Here is an 18,678-nt window from a genome sequence, read left to right on the forward strand (position 1 = left end):
GTTATAGCAAAATTTTTAAAAAATACCTCAAAAAACAACAAATCCAAATGGTCTCTGGATTTTCCCCCCACCTTTTCCCTTTTCATTCTGAATATTTTCAACGAAATTATACAGTGACCAGAACAAAAAAAAAAATAAAAAGAAAAAAGAAAGAAAAGTCACTTCAGCATATCACCGGTCGCGGCGTTTTAGGGCTTAAGGGCTTACAGCTTAAACCCTCTGAAAGCTCAATTAAAGCTACTGAAACTCTGAAAAGTGAACGATGCTATAATTCCCCACAACCAACTACTGCAACCTGCAAATTTGGAGGAAGGGAGCCGGCCGCCATTGAAGCAATAAAGAAAAAGAAAAAAAGGTAAGTATTCTTCGCTTCTGTCTAGCTTGTTCGCTTGGGTATGTAGTCCTAGCCTTTTTTTTTTTTCATTTCTTCTTCTTCAAATGATTATTTTGAAAATGTAGCGTCTCTTTGTTTCTCCTTTCAGAATTTTTTAGATGGGGAAGCTGGGGAAGAAAGCGAGGAAGTTCGCGAAGAAGAATCTTCAATCAGTCCTTCGGCAGAGAAGGAAAAATAAGGCTTTTTTATCCAAGAAGAAATCTTTTTCCAGTAACTATTCTAACTCCTCCCTCTCCCTTCCCCGCCACTAACACATTGTACACATTTTCTTTAATGGACAAGAATTCTGTGAGATTCTTCGTATGTATTCACCTATAATTATTGTTTAACTGTGGCTATTTTGGTAAAGATAAAGCATTTTGGAATCTAAATTCTTATTTCATTGAGAAACAGACTAAAAGAGTGGTATTAGACTATAAATTTCGAAGTTTATTGGGACATATTAATCTTCTGGACGTACTCAATGTCGTTCTTTAAAGTTATGTATCATGCACTGGAATTTTTCTGATACAAGGAAAAAGTCAGAGGACTTGCTTTAAATTGAACTTCAGTAGCTAAGATTGTATTTTCCCTAAAATTTTGAGGGGATGTGATATAGTTATCCCAGAATAATATTCATCTGCAAAGCAAATGTTGATGATTATTTCCGTCATGTTTGCTGCAGGAGATGATCAGAGACCTGGGAAAGACAAACTTGATGACACTCTGGACCACTCTAAGGGAAGGTAAAAAGGGTGAAAGCTATTGCCCACTAGAGTATCTTTTTTTTTTTTTTTTTTTAAAATTTTTTTAAGACGACTGCTTCTCCTTGATGTTATTTAGTTTTGAAGGGCAAATTCTTTAGAGGGTGATTCCTTTTAAGCATTCTTCATTAATTTTTATACATGCCAAGTTTCGTCTTGTTGACATTTTTCTTATGTGGATATCATAAAATTAAACTTGCACAAAAGATGCTCCATTTTGCTTTGTGCATAGTGTTCACTTTTTTTGTATAGAACAAGTGACAGAGAATGTATCTGGGTAAAATTGCTTTTTGGCAAAAGTTTCTCCTCTATTTCAGTTTCCCAAGAAAACTTTTCTTCTTTTCTTTTGATTTCCTTCCTGCTAAAACTTCCAAATAAAGAAAGTGGCACGCTTCCTCTCTATTCTTTGACCCTTTTCTCCCATTACTTTAACTTGTAATGGAGCCTAGGATGAGCATCCTCATGAGCTCTAGGTGCTCAAATTTATGGTTCTGTTGCTTATCACAACTTACTAACATTATTGTCATCTTGACAATAACCATGTGTAGTTCTTCATTTTGATATGGGTAGATTGCAGCATTTTCTTGAAATCCTGCTTGCTGCATGTACTAATGTAGAAATATAAGGAATAAAGTGAATTGTTCACATAACATTTAGTAATTAATCGAGTTTTAATTGTGCTGACTTTGTTATCTGGTTCTCTATGAATTGACTTTTTATTGCCTCTTCCCTTTTTTATCAATTTCCTTTTGAACTAATTCCCAGCCTTTTTCCATCGCTTACACTTTGTTCAATTGAAATCTTACAAGGTTTGCAGATCTCCATGAACTTGCTTATGAACGAGTTCTAATCATTCCTTAATTGTTATCAGAAACACTGATGTTGAAGATGTTGGGGATACTTCTCTTGATGCTGTGTTCACAAAAGATGACTCTGACATGTTTGCTGATATTTCAGATAGTGACGGATATCTTTCAGAGGTTCTTAGCTTCATCATGCCTTTAGTGTCTTATTGACATTTTCTTTTACGCAATAGCTGATTATTTTGTTGCCTTCATCAGGACTCAAGCTGTCCTCATGTTGTAGGAAGTGAGATTGGCAAATCATTAGAAGGTCATTTCTTGTCTGCCTTGGTTTATATTCTTTTAAGTGTTCTGTTCCTTCTTCCTTATCATTTGATCTGTAGATTTGATCTTGCTGTCTGCATCATGTTAACAATTTGATTGGTTTACTTGTGTGCAGGAAATAAACTTTTCAGTTCATTATCAACACAGAATGAAAAAATTTACAAGGATCTTGCCATGCAAAAGAAAAAATTAAACAGGCTGAGGAAGAAGGTGATTGCTGTTCAATGGGTTGAGATATCCACATTTCTTATTTATGATAATAATGCTGGATCTTATTCGTGCTGAAATCTCTTTTTTTTCTTAACGTCTGCAAAATGAAGCTGTATAATTTTGGCTAAATTCCAATAAAAATTTGGCTTAATAAAATTGATGTCCTCACAGGAGGTAAAACTGTGCTGTTATGCACCTCAGACAATCCTTATTAACTTAGTGAGGGATCCTTACCTCTTTAAAGTGCATTTGTAAACTTCGCACAACAAATGCAATCTCTCATCTCAGTCAAGTACATGTTATTGTATCTCTTGCCTTGCTGACATTCTTCATGGGCATTCACCTTACAATGCCTTTCCCATAACGTCCTAGTAGGGATGATCTGTCTTACTTTTTGTATGGAGGTTTAGAATATTGGAATACTAAAGGACCAGCAACAAATCTTATGGAATGATAAATGGTTTATTTTAGACCACATAGATTTGCAGCTACAACAAACAGAAGCTGTAAAATGTTTGGTTTTCATCCTCCAAAAACCAGAAAGCCTAGTGTCTGCTGCTGCACCTGATGATGGGCTAATTATAATTGGTTGCTGCTTTACATGTCGAGGTCCTTTTGACCCCTCAAAAATTGATTTCCACTGTCATGATCAGTAGAACGCATCCCATTGGATGCTCACCTGTAGATCATTGGTGACCTGCCGCCCTAACTGTTGAATCCATCATTAAGCATCACATACTCCAATACCTAGAGTATCTTATGCCACTTAATTTTCTCACGATCGAATATGTTTAAGAAAGACCCACAAATATGCAAATCCTGATATGTCAACAGGTACTTTTGACTTCTTGACTAAATTTTGTATCTCTAAGTTTTTTGATTGGGTTTGCCTATTGAAAGGCTGACGATCATGGATGGGTTGCTGGCCTAGGATTAATTTTTGCTGAATTGAAATCTCCACTGCTCTTTATCCCAGTCTTCCCTTATCATCATGCCCTTCTTTTTTCCTTTCTTTCTCTTGTGAATGCCTTGTCATTCCCTGCTTTAGCAATCAGCATTCTGATTTGCGTTGGCTTAGTAATCTGCTTTGCAATGATATTTACTGTATGTAAGATACATATAAACTTGTACTTGGTCTTTGGTGTTATAGAAAATGTGCTTGTATGAAGATCTGATAGGTTGTTGGGTTTCTTGTATTGTTGCTAAATGTCTGTCCTTCATGTGTAAATCAATCTCTTGGATTTTTACAATTTCCTTTTTAGCAGATTGCTGTTTTTTCCCCTTAATGTGACAAAGCTAATTCACTTGGAAAATTTACAGGATCCAGAATTCAGCAAGTTCTTGAAAAACTACAAGGGCATAGAAAATTCTCAAAATGGAAACATGGTAGGTTGTTGTTCCTGGTGATATTAAAATTGTCAATGTTAGGGTGATGAACTTTGCTCATTCTGATGTTGATTGAATATTGCTACGGATCAATATTTATTTATCTTCATTTCTGTGATGTGTATGTTGCAGATGTCGTTGCTAGTTGATCTAACATCCTGATCTCTGAACTGGTAGACCAGTTGTCTAAAATTTAAGTGTTAATGATTTGAAGGTTTAACTTGGGAACAATCATTTAACAAAAAGCCACTAAGAATAGCTGAATATCAAGTTACAATTTATCCCACAGAAGTGTCTGTTTACTTACGTATGGGAGAATCAGAAACTACATGAAGCATGCTTTACTGAATGACTATCTCTAAAATTGTCTGCTTCCTCATTAGTCATCTCTCTGAACTCCAAGTAAAGTAATGATGTATTGACGTTATTTTAACCTACTTCGAGTTGCCTACTCTTGACATATCTTACAGTGTTATCTTCTCTTTGAAACCAGATGGGTACTGAATGTCTCACTTGATAATTCCTGTCTTGTTAGTTTTGAGATAAGTTCTCTAATTGGAGTTTACATTACTTGTGCAACACTAAATAAAACCAGAGGTTTTCTTGAAGTGGCAAATTAAAGTGACATAGATTTTCTCTCACACAATAAACTTTTAGGGTTGAAACATGCTTGAAGGTTTGAAAGATTTAGCTGATTGAGCTTCCTTCAATTGTATTTACAGCTGTCATTAAACATGCAGTCTTTCCCTGTTACAGTATTCTGATGAAGATGAGGAGTCAAAGAAAGTGATACATCTGGTAGATAATAATGAAGCTGCTGAAGACAAAGGCAAACTTTTTACAAGTTCTGCTATTAATTTGTGGTGTCAATTAGTCAAAGAAGAGCATAGCAGTTCTGCCTTTGTTTGTCTACTTAATGCATATCGAGCAGCTTGCCACTATGGAGCTGAGTCATTAGTTCATCAAATTCAGAACAGCGAGACCTTCTGTAGCATATTGATGTTTGTGCTTTCTGAGGCAGATGATATATTTCGGAGGCAATTGCAGATATCGTTGGTCAATTGTAAAAAGGAAACCATATTAGAGCTGCAGAATACCTCTAAATGGCAAACTATAAAGCCATTTGTCAAGTCCTACTTCAGAAGTACATTGTTTTTGTTGGATCAAGTGGCTGATTCAGACATCCTAAATTTTGCTTTGAACCGACTCAGAGCTTCTCTAATATTCTTTGCGGTCTTCCCATCGCTGCTGCACAGACTCATTAAGGTAGAACGGTTTGAAAGATTTTTTGTAACATTTAATCACATTAAAAAGCCACGTAGTTTCTTGAAAGCAAATTGGTTTTTAGGCCATATAGCATGTTCCCTTTCGATTCAAATAAACTTATAGGTTGATACTTGGAATTTTATCTTGTACCCTTTAAATTAGTATGGTGGTGACAAAGAAGGCTTCGTTTTTCTCATCACAGGGAAACTATTTATCACCATCATGAGGTGCCTATGAACCCAACACAATGATTAATTACTACATGCTATTTTTCAGCAATATTCTGCTTTTCCTGTAGATTAGGTTTATTGTTTCACAGGCAATCCATATACTAGAATACATTTTGAATTTTTTGATTCTTCATCTTTACTTTTTTCCATCCACTAACACTTGTTCATTTGAAGCAGACTACAGTCCATTTGTGGGCAACTGGAGGAGGGATTCTTTCCTCAACTTCCTTCCAAATAATACGGGATGTTGCTGTACTATTCAGTGTTGATTACTTTGACACCTGCATAGCTAAAACTTTCGTTGCTTATATGGCTCAGAGCAGGGTTTCTAAGATTCTTAATAATAGACACTTGCTGTTTTTGGCAAATTGCATTGTTGAAATTTGCTCTTTGGATGTGCAAAACTCATCTCGTAAGGTCCTAGATTCTATTTCTCAACTTTCCAGGATATTGCGATGGGGCCTGCAAACAAAGAAGAAGGTATACAATGACATTGTCTGTCTTATAACCTTCTCGTTTCTTCCTTAATGTGACGGTGTTAAGGAGGCTTCTTTCAAATAATATGGTCTTTTATTCGTAACACAGGAAGTGCTGAAAAAGATATGCAGTTGGGAGTATGCTAACTGCATTGACCTTTGGGTTAGATTCATATCAGTCAACATACAAGATCACGATCTTCAACCTTTATTGTTCAGGATCATTCAGCTCATAAATGGAGTTGCTTGCATGTTTACTGGTTCAAGATATCTCCCTTTGAGATTCAAGTGCATCCAGTGGCTTAATAATCTATCAACTTCGAGTGGCATTTTTATTCCTGTTGCATCATATGTGTTGGATGTGCTGGAAATTGATAATGTCAAAGAGGGTGGAAAGCTGGGAAATGCCTTAGACTTCTCGACTGTCCTTAGGGTTGGTAGTCAGTAGACTGTTATTGCATATGTGCATGCTGCTCTTATTGGTTCCTTTTGAGCTGGAAATCTCTTCTGAAACTGAACCCCTTTAGCTACCTAATATTAATTTTTGATCTCTTGGATGGTGCAGTTGCCAAAAAGTTGTTTAAAATCAAAAACCTTCCAAGAGGAATGTCTTTCATCTGCGATTGAGCAATTGTCATTTCACTTTTCCCAATGGAGTTATCACATTTCCTTCCCAGAGTTAGCAACTATTCCTCTTTTTTATCTAAGAAAGTTTCATGATCGTACCAGTGCCGAAAGTCTACGCCGTACTGTGAAGCGCTTGATTGACCAGGTTTTAGCTCTGACTTTCTCTCTCTCTCTCTCCTTGGGCCTCATATAGTTTTATTTATTTTCCAATGTGTCAGAAAATTACATGATTTTTCAAATATAAAAACTTTTTCTAGCCCAAATCCTCCCTTCTTTTTTCTTGCCATTTGTACCTTATAGATAGATCACTATTTGTATCAGGCCTTACAGGTCCTGTTGCCATGGATCCCATGGTGTTGGCTTCTCCATTATTGTGTTCCTCAATATCTTGTATTAACATAAACTAGTGAACCTGTACATGGGAATTATTTTTGGGGAGAGAGATAGCGAGAGAGAGGGAGATATAGAGAATGAGAAATATTAATTTTTTCTGCTTTAAGTTGGAGTACTGCTACACTCCCACATCTTGTTTGACTATATGTTTCTGTGATGTTTTCTACTTTCATATTGTCATTTGCATCATCTTGCCAGTTTGGCTTCTTTCTAGCAGACAAGGTTATTGTCATATCTTGCTGAATGGGATCTGATGATAGAAGATTTTAGGAATTGAGATGTTATCAGTTTCTTCCATTTTTTGTTTTGCCTTTAAGATTATAACTTATTTATTGGTTTCTGTGCACAATATCACCGTTGTTGTAATAACCTTCCTTTGAAAACTGCAGATTGAACAGAATGTCAACTTTGTGCAGAAAAGAAGAGATGAGGTAGTTTTTTCGCCCAAAGATCATCAATCTGTTGAAACATTTCTCCAGGTTCTCTTCCTTATCAATCAATTTCTTAACCTTTGTTTAATGGAATTTAAATCATTCTTTGATGGGACCTAAGCTGTTACCTTTTTATCTGACTTCAAAAAATGTTTCTTATTAGCTTGAAAAGTCTGGAAAGAATGCTTCATTTACTCAATATTACCAAAGCATCCTGGAAAGGGCTGCTCTAAGAAGTTTGTACAAGGAAAACATAAGGTACCAGTACTTTCAAGTTTGTAACTGTTTTGATGAGCTAGATCCAATACTTCATTGAGATGCTTGGAGACTGGAAATTTGTTAGATGTTTAACAATATCTACTGTTTCTGAGGAATGTTTACCTGTAAATAATTTCTCCAACATGAAAGCACATGCTCAATGATATGCTTGCTGAAAGAAGGATTGTCTTTCCTAATCATGCGTATAGTTCACATATTGCTGTGTAGAGGAAGAATGGAAAGAGAGACAAATAGTGAAACAAAATGAAAAGCATTGAAAAGATTTCTGGTGTCCAAATAGAGGTGGCGCCTAGGATGATTAGTTTGATGTATTATTTTAGCAATGCAGGACAAGGCCATATACTGCAGCAGGTGTGTCTTTTAATTGCACTTGCAATTGATGAATGAAACAAAACAAGTGTTACAGCAAAACAACCAAGTGATAAGATGAAAAATTTCTCAGAAAGGTGAAAGAGTATTGAATCTATTGAATTAGGAAGACAGACACTTGTCCAAAATCCCTTGTGAGCCTGGCTTTGGTCTCATAAATGTTACCGAAATATCTGAGAGCTTAAACTGTTATTAAGTGCAATTAAGGTGCTTAGTTCGTCTAACCAGATACTCTTGTAGTATCACATGTCATTTCGATTTTATTAGTGGGAAAGGTCTATGTTAGATTTTCAGGGTGCCCTTACACAAAAAGGAACATACAGTGTGTACTATTTGTAGTTGCAGTTAGATATGAACAAATGGATATGGTACTTTTTCTTTCTCTAATTTTTCTCCCAAAGATATTAGACTGGCAGTTGACTGATGTTTCCTGATGCATAGATTGAAGTTATTTTCATTGACTTTATTTATTTTGTCAATGGGTTGTAACGATGGAGACGAATGTATTCGACTGACATTTTTACTTTTCTTGATATTTTGCTGCCATCAGATATGACATTTGTAGAATTATTATCAATCACATCAATAGGGTAGCCTGTTTAGTGCATTAAAATTTCATGATATAGTATTCTTGATTAGATGAATTACTGTTTTGGTTATCTTCCAACTCATCTGGGTATATAATGGATTGCATATGGGACTGAAAGGCTCGAGAACCGTAATGTTTACTCCAAATGTTGCCATAAATATACAAGTTGGTTTTTCAAACATGAGCTGTTTTCTTCTTAAAACCAGACAGCCTCTTACATGAGAACCAAAATGGTTGCTAATGTCTGTTGTCCATCTCACAATTAATGACCTACTTATCAATAAATTCCTGCAGCTCACTGAAGCAGAAAAAGTCAAAGAGAAAAAGAGGGCAGCTGATAGAAAATTCAAGGGATGAAGGTTCGGGTGCTGATCCTGCATTGAATGCTGCTGCTGCCAATGGAACTGCGGGTTTCAAGGGGAACGAAAGACGAACTCCGAAAGTGAAAAGAATGTAGCATTGTTCTTTCATTAAAGGTTTGAGGAAATGTGATTGATTTTGATTCCTATTTCGGCCATTAAGCTGAGCGTTTTCATATGCATTATTCATTGGTAGCCGGTTCTTGGAGTTTCTTATTGGTTATAAAAGATCACTGCAAGCAGCGGATCATTCGTGATGCCTTTGTGGCAAGTTCTCTCTGGAGAATTGGAGCACAACACTCCCAAGTCCCTTATTACTCCTAAAAAGAAAAAAAAAAAACTGTATGCTTGTGTTTTAATGTGGTTATACCGTGACAAGCGTCCCATTGAAAACTTCCAGCAAGCCTTACTATCAGATGTCCGAACTCTTACTGAACATTTGTCAACTAATGTCCTGACCTTCAGTGGAATGAGTTGCTGACTGAAAGTTTTGCCAAACACCCTTGCTCTTCTTTCCACAGCAAATAGCTTTGTTAATGGCTTAGCTGGCATTTAATGAAGCGCAGCCTAACAAATGAAATTTTCTTGCAATAAAAACCCGGGGTTGGGAGCACGGTTCGAAGTCTCGGCCGAGACCGAGACGACTCGGCCGAGTCGTCACCGTCTCGGTCCCTACCGATACGATACCGTGACGAAACGATACCGAGATATTTGACTCGCCGACAAATCGGCCGAGACGTCACCGCGACGGATTGACTCGGCCGAGTCACACCGAGTCACTCCGAGTTATCCCGAGTCAAGACGAGAAATTGGCCGAGTTACACCGTGACAGATTAACTTGGCCATTTCTTTTGCTATTTTTTATTATTTTTGTTTAGCATACTTTTTTATATTATTAATAATTTTTAGAATATTAAATATTTTAAAATTTACGTCTCACCGAGACCGCGACCGATATGTCGAGATCGATGTGGAACGTTCCAAGGCGCGACCGTGACCGCGACCACGACTTTGAACCATGGTTGGGAGCACTGTCCGAGTGTCAAGATGGCTCTTTCCTGCTTTTGAGAGCGCTGGAATGCATGGTGCATAATTGGGAGCGCAACTTTTGGACACTTTAACAGGTGTAAGAACTATGAAGCCCTCCGCCGTTCAGGAAGACTCGGTTAAGCGTCGGAATTGCTGATGCTATTTCATTGATTCTCTTTTGCTGGAAAAAGACAACAATTATTAAGATGGGCTCTTGGCATTATATTTCAATTATTGAAATATCAAGTAGAATTATCATGGTCCACCCAAATCAACAGTTTGAACGATTTACTATTCTTGGTCCAATTCCGACCGCCATATCCTTCACAAAGTTGTGTTAATACTTGATAGTAGTAGTGTTTCTTCTAATTGTCGTGTCTGTTTTCTTCTTCTGGTGTTGGCTTGGTAGTTAATTAGTAGATCCCATTCAGCTTTATTAGGCAAGACCATGGTCAAATTAGATTTGATCGTTCGACAAGCCAAGCCGCCATGCATGCAGGCAGTCCTTTAGCAGGCCAGCCAGCCAGCCAGCCTCTTTTGCTCATTTGGCTGAGTTCTTGGTCAATATTAGCGTTCGATTAAAAGGGATAAAGACTCTGTTTGGATTGTAAGTTATTTGGGATTATTTGAGATATTTTTACCGTAGCACTTTTTGTGATGTGATGTATGTGAGATAAAAAGATATTGGAAAGATAAAAAGGTGTATTGGAAATTGTAAAGATGATGTAAGCAAATAAAATTGGGAAAATATGAAGCAATCCAAACAAATAGTAAGAGACTAAAAGAGACAATAATATATTTAGCCTTTTGACGCAATTTGAATTGGTGCCAAAATTTGTTGCTGCTACAATACCTATCATACAAGTGCAACAACTGACTATTACTACTAACTACTACGCCGACAGAGACCCCAAGTATCTGTGGCTGCCGTGAACTAACTAAATGGGATGGTCAAAATACTCGTGCCACGACCAAAACAGTATTCACACATCTGCAATGCCTCCGATGGACGCCTTCACTACGGCGGTGGCGCGGGGATCGCCACTGCAACTCAATGCTCTGAGGACGGCCCATAATCCGTTGCTTCTTGCCATGCATGGACTGTGGTTATTGCTGCTATCATCATTTTCCGATCGGGTCTCAGAAAATGATGAGCTTCGTCGTCGAGCCTGCCTATTCTTCATGTCCCTCAGCTCCATTTTCGTTCTGAATTTCGTGACTCCGAAGAAGAACATGTACCATTTCGACTTCCCTGATGACGTTAATAAGGACATTTTGTGAGCGGACAAATCCTGCTCTTTATTGCGCTTTCTTCTTATGTTCTTGTGCCCTTGATCTGATGCTTCAGGTGCTGGCAACGATTTATAGCCTCCAGACGAACCCTTTTTTGCACCCGTGGAATTTGAAGCATTCTTTCTTCTTGAAATTCTTCTTTTAAGGGATGAAGCAAGATTCCATTTCCATCTAAAAAACCCTCTTCTCTTGTGCTTTTTGTGCTTGACCTTTTCGATTCTTTCGGCGTTTTCGGAGATGGGCTGTTTGAAAGAAATGAGTTTACCACAAAAAATGATGTTTTCAGGTGGTGTATAAGAGAACGAAGCTTTCCCCGAGCTCAACTCTCCACTAAAGAACTCGAAATAATCGTCTCCCTCGGAAGATTTGAAGCTTGTGTTTTGTGATTCTCTTGAGGAGTCTTCCCACGTATCAGCATCGCCGCTGATTGAAAATTCACAAAAGGAAAGAGTCTCTTCTTCATCCTCCTCGTCTATGTCATGCATGTTTGGCTCAACTTTTTCTACCTGTGGTTCCGTGGGACAATACTTCTTGACAAGAACCATTAGGATCAATTGCTATCCCAAAACAAAGCTGGAACTTTGATCCAATAATTTAGGGAGTATTGGACACAGACGAAGAAGGTGAGTAGTTAGGAGTTGCACAAGAGTTTGATTCTTGGATAGGTTTGATGAATAAGCTATTAAGGAATGAGGCAGCATATTTATATGGGTTCAGTTTGGAGGGATTTTTATTATTCAAGATGTCCTTCTAGACGGGCACAAAGATCGCGGGGCGTTCGCGGGTGTCAGGAAGGTTGGTGACTTTTAACAATAGGCATCCATCTAGAAGATAGAAGACTGGCATGAGAAAAGCAAGTCCACGATGGTCTAATAATCCCCAAATGGTTCCACAAAAAATTACGTAAATTACTTATATATGATGACCGATGGGATCCTCCGCTCGATAAATTAAACCGGCTATTTTTTCCTTCATTATGGCATATGCAACTTAATAATCAATTGTTAAATGCTCCAATTAAGGACAATTATAGATAGTAGCATCATTTTTCCTCTCATGATCATAAGTTCAGTGAGTTGTTACGCAAAATAAAATAGTGGGAGATGCATTGAAAGAAATATTTTGATTAATCCAATTTGCTTCTGAGTTGTAGCCAGTAGGATTACGATCGATGCAATTGTTACGAACACAGTTGATTAGTGAAAATTTTCTTATATAGTTATAAATTGACAATTAATTCCATCGTTAGTAATAAAATTCTCAATAGACAACCTTGTTTTAGACTAGGAATTTCCATAACAAGTCTCAAAAAACGAGCAAATGTTTCATATACTAGACTATTTTTCACATAGCCTAAGAAGTTGAAATCATGTTAAATTATAGCTACAGCGGTTTTAGTCCAACGGATCTTTTGTTTCACACCCTGTGCCACTCTCTGTTTCATTTTTTTTATTAAATTACTATTTATTCTACATAAACATCATATTTTAGTTCTTTTTTATTTCTTTAAGATCCAATAACTATTAATTGAATAAAAAATAAATACAACAGTTTCAAAGAAGTAATATATAATAGAAAATTTAAAAATATAGCAGAAAATTCAGAAAAAAATCTAATTTTTTATGCATTTTGATTTTTTGAGTTTGTTAAATTTTTTGTATTACTCAGTTAATAGTTATTGGATCTTACGGAAACAAAAAAGAACTAAAACATGATATTTATGTAGAATAAATAGTAATATAATAAAAAGTGGAACAGAGAGTGGCACAGGGTGTGACACAGAAGATCCGTTGCGCTAAAAATTTTAGGGCCTTTTGCAGACATTAGTTTGCCTCTGCCTAAACTGCATTGCATTTTTGGCAGAGTTTCTAGAATTACTATAGCCAAACGTGTTTGAGGGAAAAAAAATTAATGTGAGTGAAAATTTAAATTATATAAGTGGCTTTTACTTTAGACGGTAATGAAAATACTCATTCACTGTGAAAGATAAAAATTCCACAGACTAGGCTGGCAGCAACAGTGGAAGTTTGACTGATAATTAAGTTTCATTTTCTAGATGAAGAAGTGGTCCATGCCTCCAATCAGATGTAGTAATTTAATTTTACCCTCAAGCAAAACACGTTATTCGTTGCATGAAGAAAAGACTGCCATCGTTATTCTAGTCTTCTAGATGGCAAATTAAAACTAGCTGGTTAATTAGAAGGATTAGCCATTTTTTTCAATTTTCCCTGTCATCACCAGTTTGAATTTAGTCGGGACAGAGCAGAGACGACGGAGACAAAGTGGAGGCAGTGAGGACGATTGTTCCCCGCTGATCCCACCAAAATCTTCTTCGTATCCACTCTTTTTCCATCCATATATATAAAAATGTAGTTTTACTCTCGCGCTTAAATGAAATTATTTCCACTATCCTTCAACAAAGTCTAAGTATTAGAGAATTGCCCCCGTCCGTCAAAATCTCCATACATACATATAAAATTGTAGGTTTGCCCTCACACTTAAATGAAGTAATTATCGTTGTCTTTCAACAAAATCTAAATTAGTAATAGTGTACACTTTGTTATGCGTCTCTATATCTAAATAATTTAGCAACAGTTAAAATAAGAATAAATCTTTCTTACACTGACAATGTTTACGCTACCATCATTGGATTCATGATATATATGCAAAAATTGAATTTCAAATTTAAATTTACATAATTGTCATTTATCCAATGCTGATAGTGTATATTCACTGTCAGTGTCAGTGTAGGAAAGATTAATTCTTAAAATAAATGACACCAACTTGTCTAAACAAGACTCAATTTGCATTTATTCTTCTTTCTTTATCTATGCTAACGTGCTCCCTGTACATAATAAACTCATTTCAAAAGTTTTTTTTATAAAATTTTTTCACTACACATTGGAACTCACAAACACTGCTCATTTTTTTATTTCAACTTAATGAAAAAATTAAAGAAAATTTATTAGGGTTGTGAGAGGAGAAGTTGAAGAATCCTTTCATAGAAATTCGATATTTGAGAGATGTATATTTTGTTACTAAACTATAAATTAATTATACGCGTAACTTTTAGCGTATACTGTAATTAATAAAATTTCATATATTAACTTTACTCCCATTAAATTTCCTTTCTAGATCATCTCCCCCCCCCCCCCCCCCAGCAACACACACACACACACACACACAAAAGACGGAGGCAGAAACTTTGGATTTTCACTCAGCGTTGGGTCCCATCATCCGTTCTTCTCCCTCTCTTTTGAGTCAATCGGCTGATTGTAAGAAAGGTCTCAAGTCCAAGTGCCCGCCATCCCTCGTGCCTACTGCTACTAGAAGAAGCAGTACTAAATTACTAAATCCTCATAACTTGGGAATTACAACTACCTTAACTCTGAAGAGTCTCTAGTCTTGGATTCTAGAATTGGGGGTCCCCCGGCAGCCAGCCGCCCAACTCCCCTAGCCCTGGCCTGCTTTCTTTGCTTGGGGAAGAGGCTGAGGGGTAGTTTGACATGGTTAGGCCTATCTATCACTTTGTTGCATTATCGATTGGCGATATGGGGTACGGAAGGTTTGCAGGGAATCAAGAAGACAACGCTAAAATGTTATAATCTGATGACAGAAGACCAAAGATGGGGTGCTCAAATTTGCTGCTATCATATCTTTCTTGGTTTCTTGGTTTTTTGAAATGTAACATCTCTTCTTTTTTTTTTTTTTTCTTTTAAGGAAAAATGCAATGGTGACATCTTTAATAATTAGGTTTGTTTGGATTGAGCATTATTTCTTCAATTTTATTTGCTTACATCATCATTACAATTTTCAATACACCTTTTTATCTTTCCAATTACATTTTTATCTCACATACATCACATCACAAAATGTACTACAGTAAAAATATTCCAAATAACTTACGATCCAAACAAAATAATTAATTTGCAGTCCAAATTTCCAGACTGTAATGTCATGGAAACCAAGTGTGGTCTCTTCAAATCATTTAGTACAACATTGTACCAAGAGATAACTAGAATAAAGAGTGTTATTTGCCGGTATCAGTTAGCTCCTCTAAAAAGATAGTGCATGCCCTGGAATACCGCTGATGATGTGAGAATTGTAATCCTTAAATATAACTGCTTGAATATCAGATGTGAGGATTGTAATTTTAAAATACATCTGAGCCTGATTTGTAGTGAATAGTGGAGCCAAAACTATCAATTTTTTTTTGTTATAAAAATAAAAATCTAACGTAATACATATCCACTTCACAGTCACATGCTTGTATAAAAATACAGAGAGATTAGGTGGATAAATGTATTGAAAAGTACATTAATGTGCTAGTTAAAAGGGGTAGTCACATTAATGTACTTTCCAATCTGCATTTGTAACTATCCCTTTTAACTAATTTATGTGCAAGAGTATTGCCAGAAACAGACGTTGATCACTACTTCAAAATTATGTGGTTGCTATGTCGTTGCTTTATATTACTACCATCTGAAACCCACAATATAATTACCAGAAACAAAATCACACATCAAACAATAATGGTTGAAACTTGTACGGTCAATTTGTACTTTTGCACCCTGGAACAAGCAACACGAAGCATTAATTAACTCCCAAATCATAACAGTTGGATACGTGTAAGTGTAGAATCCAGATTATGTTACAATTTCAGTTGTTCAAAATTTGCTGTCCAGGTCGGAGTTCAGCACTGTCGTGAGGACCTGCCATCACTCGATACAAAATCATTCACATACAAATTACAATCTTGGAATGCAACCTATAGATGCTTTTACAACATTATTAGCATGGTGTTGACCACCGGAACCAATGGTCTTGAGCAGCCCCAGTAGTCCTTGAGGACTTCTGTTTTTGCTTCCAACTTGGCTGATTGCAGCCATCTTCTTATCATGGTCACTTCCCAATCCAAACAAGGTAGAGGATGGAGATGGATTTTTACGGCTCTGCCTATTCTTTATATCTCTCAATGCCATCTCTGTTGGAACAGTCCTTGACCCTCCAAATAAAAGAAATGACCATCTCAACTTCCTTACTGAATTCAAGACAGATATTTTATTACCAACTGATGGAAGCTTCTCTAACTTTTGCTTTTCTTTTCTCCTGGTATTAGTAGTACTGATGTTACAGGAACCATTCCATGGAAAGGATTCTGCCGGTTTCTTGATTAATTTCGATTCTTTGACACTCATAAGATTTTGGAAGCCGATTTCAGAGGAGGGTTCGCCGTAAGGAATGATTTTTCCACAGAAAATGATGTTTTCAGGTGGATGACAGGTGGTGGTTGTACTCCACTCTTCGCTACAGAACTCAAAATGCTGATCTTGATCGGAGCCAGAGGTGGTGGTGGAGCTTGATGTTTGCAGCAGTTGCCGTGAGTATTCTTGTTCAACTTCTTCCTCATGGGCAGCAGCTGAATTGGTTGAATAATCACACAGTGAGAGTGTATCTTCTGATTCAGTATCATCATCATAGAAGCTCTCCATGTTTGAGTCAGAATTGGCTTCTTCAAAATCCATTAGTGATTCTTTGATGTATGCAGAAGAAGTACTTGATGATTTATGTGATGACTTTGCCGAATGAGCAGGATGAGAGAGGTAGAGACTATATATATACAGTGGAATTTGACTTCGTCTTGTTTTGAGTACCAATCAGGGTATTCCTTTAAGACGGAATATTCAACAATAAATCTTACGTGGAATTGTCCAAGTACCACCGAACCCTAATTGTTTATGACTACCAATGACTATGTGCTAACCACCAGCTCTTGGGCTGGTGGCCACCACCAAAATGGATCAAGATGAAAAGGATCAAGATGCCTCGTGCCAAAATGCCATTCTTGTGATTTTGCTTCAAATTTAGACGGGTACGTAGTGTACCCGTTTGGTCGGGTGGTGATTCTATTTTCATCTGTTCCTCGTAGGTTCAGTTGAGTTTCCCCCTGATTAGAGTAAGAGTAGGAGTAGGGATGACAATTGACCAAAAAAAAAAAAAAAAAAAGCCAATGACTATGTGCTAACCTTAATAGGCGTAAGCTGATATAATATTAAAGGTAAATGACTACCAATGAATATGGGCTGACCTCAAGTTGCTTTTGGGAAAAAGTGGTAAAATGATCATGAAAATGTCTAAATACAAAGAAAATCAATACATGCAAGTGTATATTTTTTAAAATGGTATAAAATGAGTATAAATTGAGACTAAAGAACGTCCATTAATCACCCGTTAAAATTTTTTTAAAAGAATAAAAGTGTTCAAAGAGAATTACCATGATAGCCCTCAAGCATCTTGAAAAATTTTTGTTTCCTCTATATATATGAGTTCACAAATCACAATTTCAGGTGAAGGGAGAATGAGGTATCTTAGAACGGTAATTATGAGAAGGCAACTCTACCTTTCTTAGAGTCTTGTGTTTTGGTCTTTCAAGTAATAAATGGGCAGGTTGTTTTTTCCTCTTTAGTTTTTTGGACAACTGCTTCTATGGAGAATGTTATGTAACAACCATAAAGTCTAGGCTCCCGCGAAGAAAACACACCCAAGCATGGTTACTGATGACTGCAAATGTAGTCGTTGCTTTTCACCTCGACCTAATGTCATGCATCTCAGAGTTCCTAGTACGCATTTGTCCAGCGTTCAACCGTTCGCTTTTATTTTTTTTGGCTCAGGATATTCCAGTTTTTTGGCCAGGCTAATCACTTAAAGGTCATGTAGAACCTTGTCACAAAGATACACAGTGAGATAACACACGAATATCGATCACGGACGTACTGGTATAGATCAGGTTACGTAACCAGTCAGACTATACCTGCTGGGGTTCAACCATTCACGTTGTTTGAATTGTCATTTTTCTTCGTAAATAAATTTTATATTTTTTTATAAATATATTTACCAATCACTTTTTTATTTTTTATGTATCAAATATAGTTACAGTATACTTTTTTTTTTATAAAAATATCAAAAAATAACAATAATGCAAATCGGCTCTAACATATCCAAATTTGAACTGTACTTTTCATAAACAAAGTACTGCTAAATGAGAAGTGCAATTTGAACTTTGTTATGAACATGGGCAAATGAGAAGAGAGAGGACTGCAGCCACAATGGCCGATAGATATTTGTTCTAATTATTGACCTTAAAAATAAAACCTGCTTACGTGTCTATAGTCAGCTCTCAAATGCCTCCATCAACGACTATTGCTTTTTCCAAGTTCCCAAGTAATTTGAGTCCCGCCCGTCATCCTTTTTCTCTTTGTTTTTCAAGTACATAGGTCACCATCCTCGTAGCACCACCATTTGTTTAGCTTCTCCGCTAGATAATTTTTGACTTTTCCGTTTTTCTTCAACCGAGGCACTAGAAATTTCCTATTAAGTAGTAGTGCTAGTAAATATTCAGACCTTTTGTGCTTTGCTTGAGGTCCAAGTGCTGAACCACAACGTCACGTTCCCCGTGAGTCAAAAGGCGTGCTTTTCA

At 36.7% G+C, this 18,678-nt stretch overlaps 1 protein-coding gene across 1 annotated transcript; it reads left to right on the top strand.

The window, feature by feature from the left end:
• The first annotated feature begins 197 nt into the window (after positions 1 to 197).
• On the top strand, positions 198 to 9,136 carry LOC140035012 (protein REBELOTE-like). The gene is made up of 14 exons (XM_072074234.1): positions 198 to 355; positions 483 to 604; positions 1,059 to 1,119; positions 2,009 to 2,117; positions 2,199 to 2,250; positions 2,380 to 2,474; positions 3,795 to 3,860; positions 4,617 to 5,126; positions 5,534 to 5,836; positions 5,942 to 6,265; positions 6,398 to 6,604; positions 7,242 to 7,331; positions 7,447 to 7,541; positions 8,815 to 9,136. Exons 2-14 carry the CDS (start codon positions 493 to 495, stop codon positions 8,975 to 8,977), a joined length of 2,187 nt encoding a protein of 728 aa, XP_071930335.1. The 5' UTR covers positions 198 to 355; positions 483 to 492; the 3' UTR covers positions 8,978 to 9,136.
• The last annotated feature ends 9,542 nt before the right edge of the window (positions 9,137 to 18,678 follow it).

This window comes from Coffea arabica, chromosome 2c (assembly GCF_036785885.1).
Source record: "Coffea arabica cultivar ET-39 chromosome 2c, Coffea Arabica ET-39 HiFi, whole genome shotgun sequence".
NCBI lineage: Eukaryota > Viridiplantae > Streptophyta > Magnoliopsida > Gentianales > Rubiaceae > Coffea > Coffea arabica.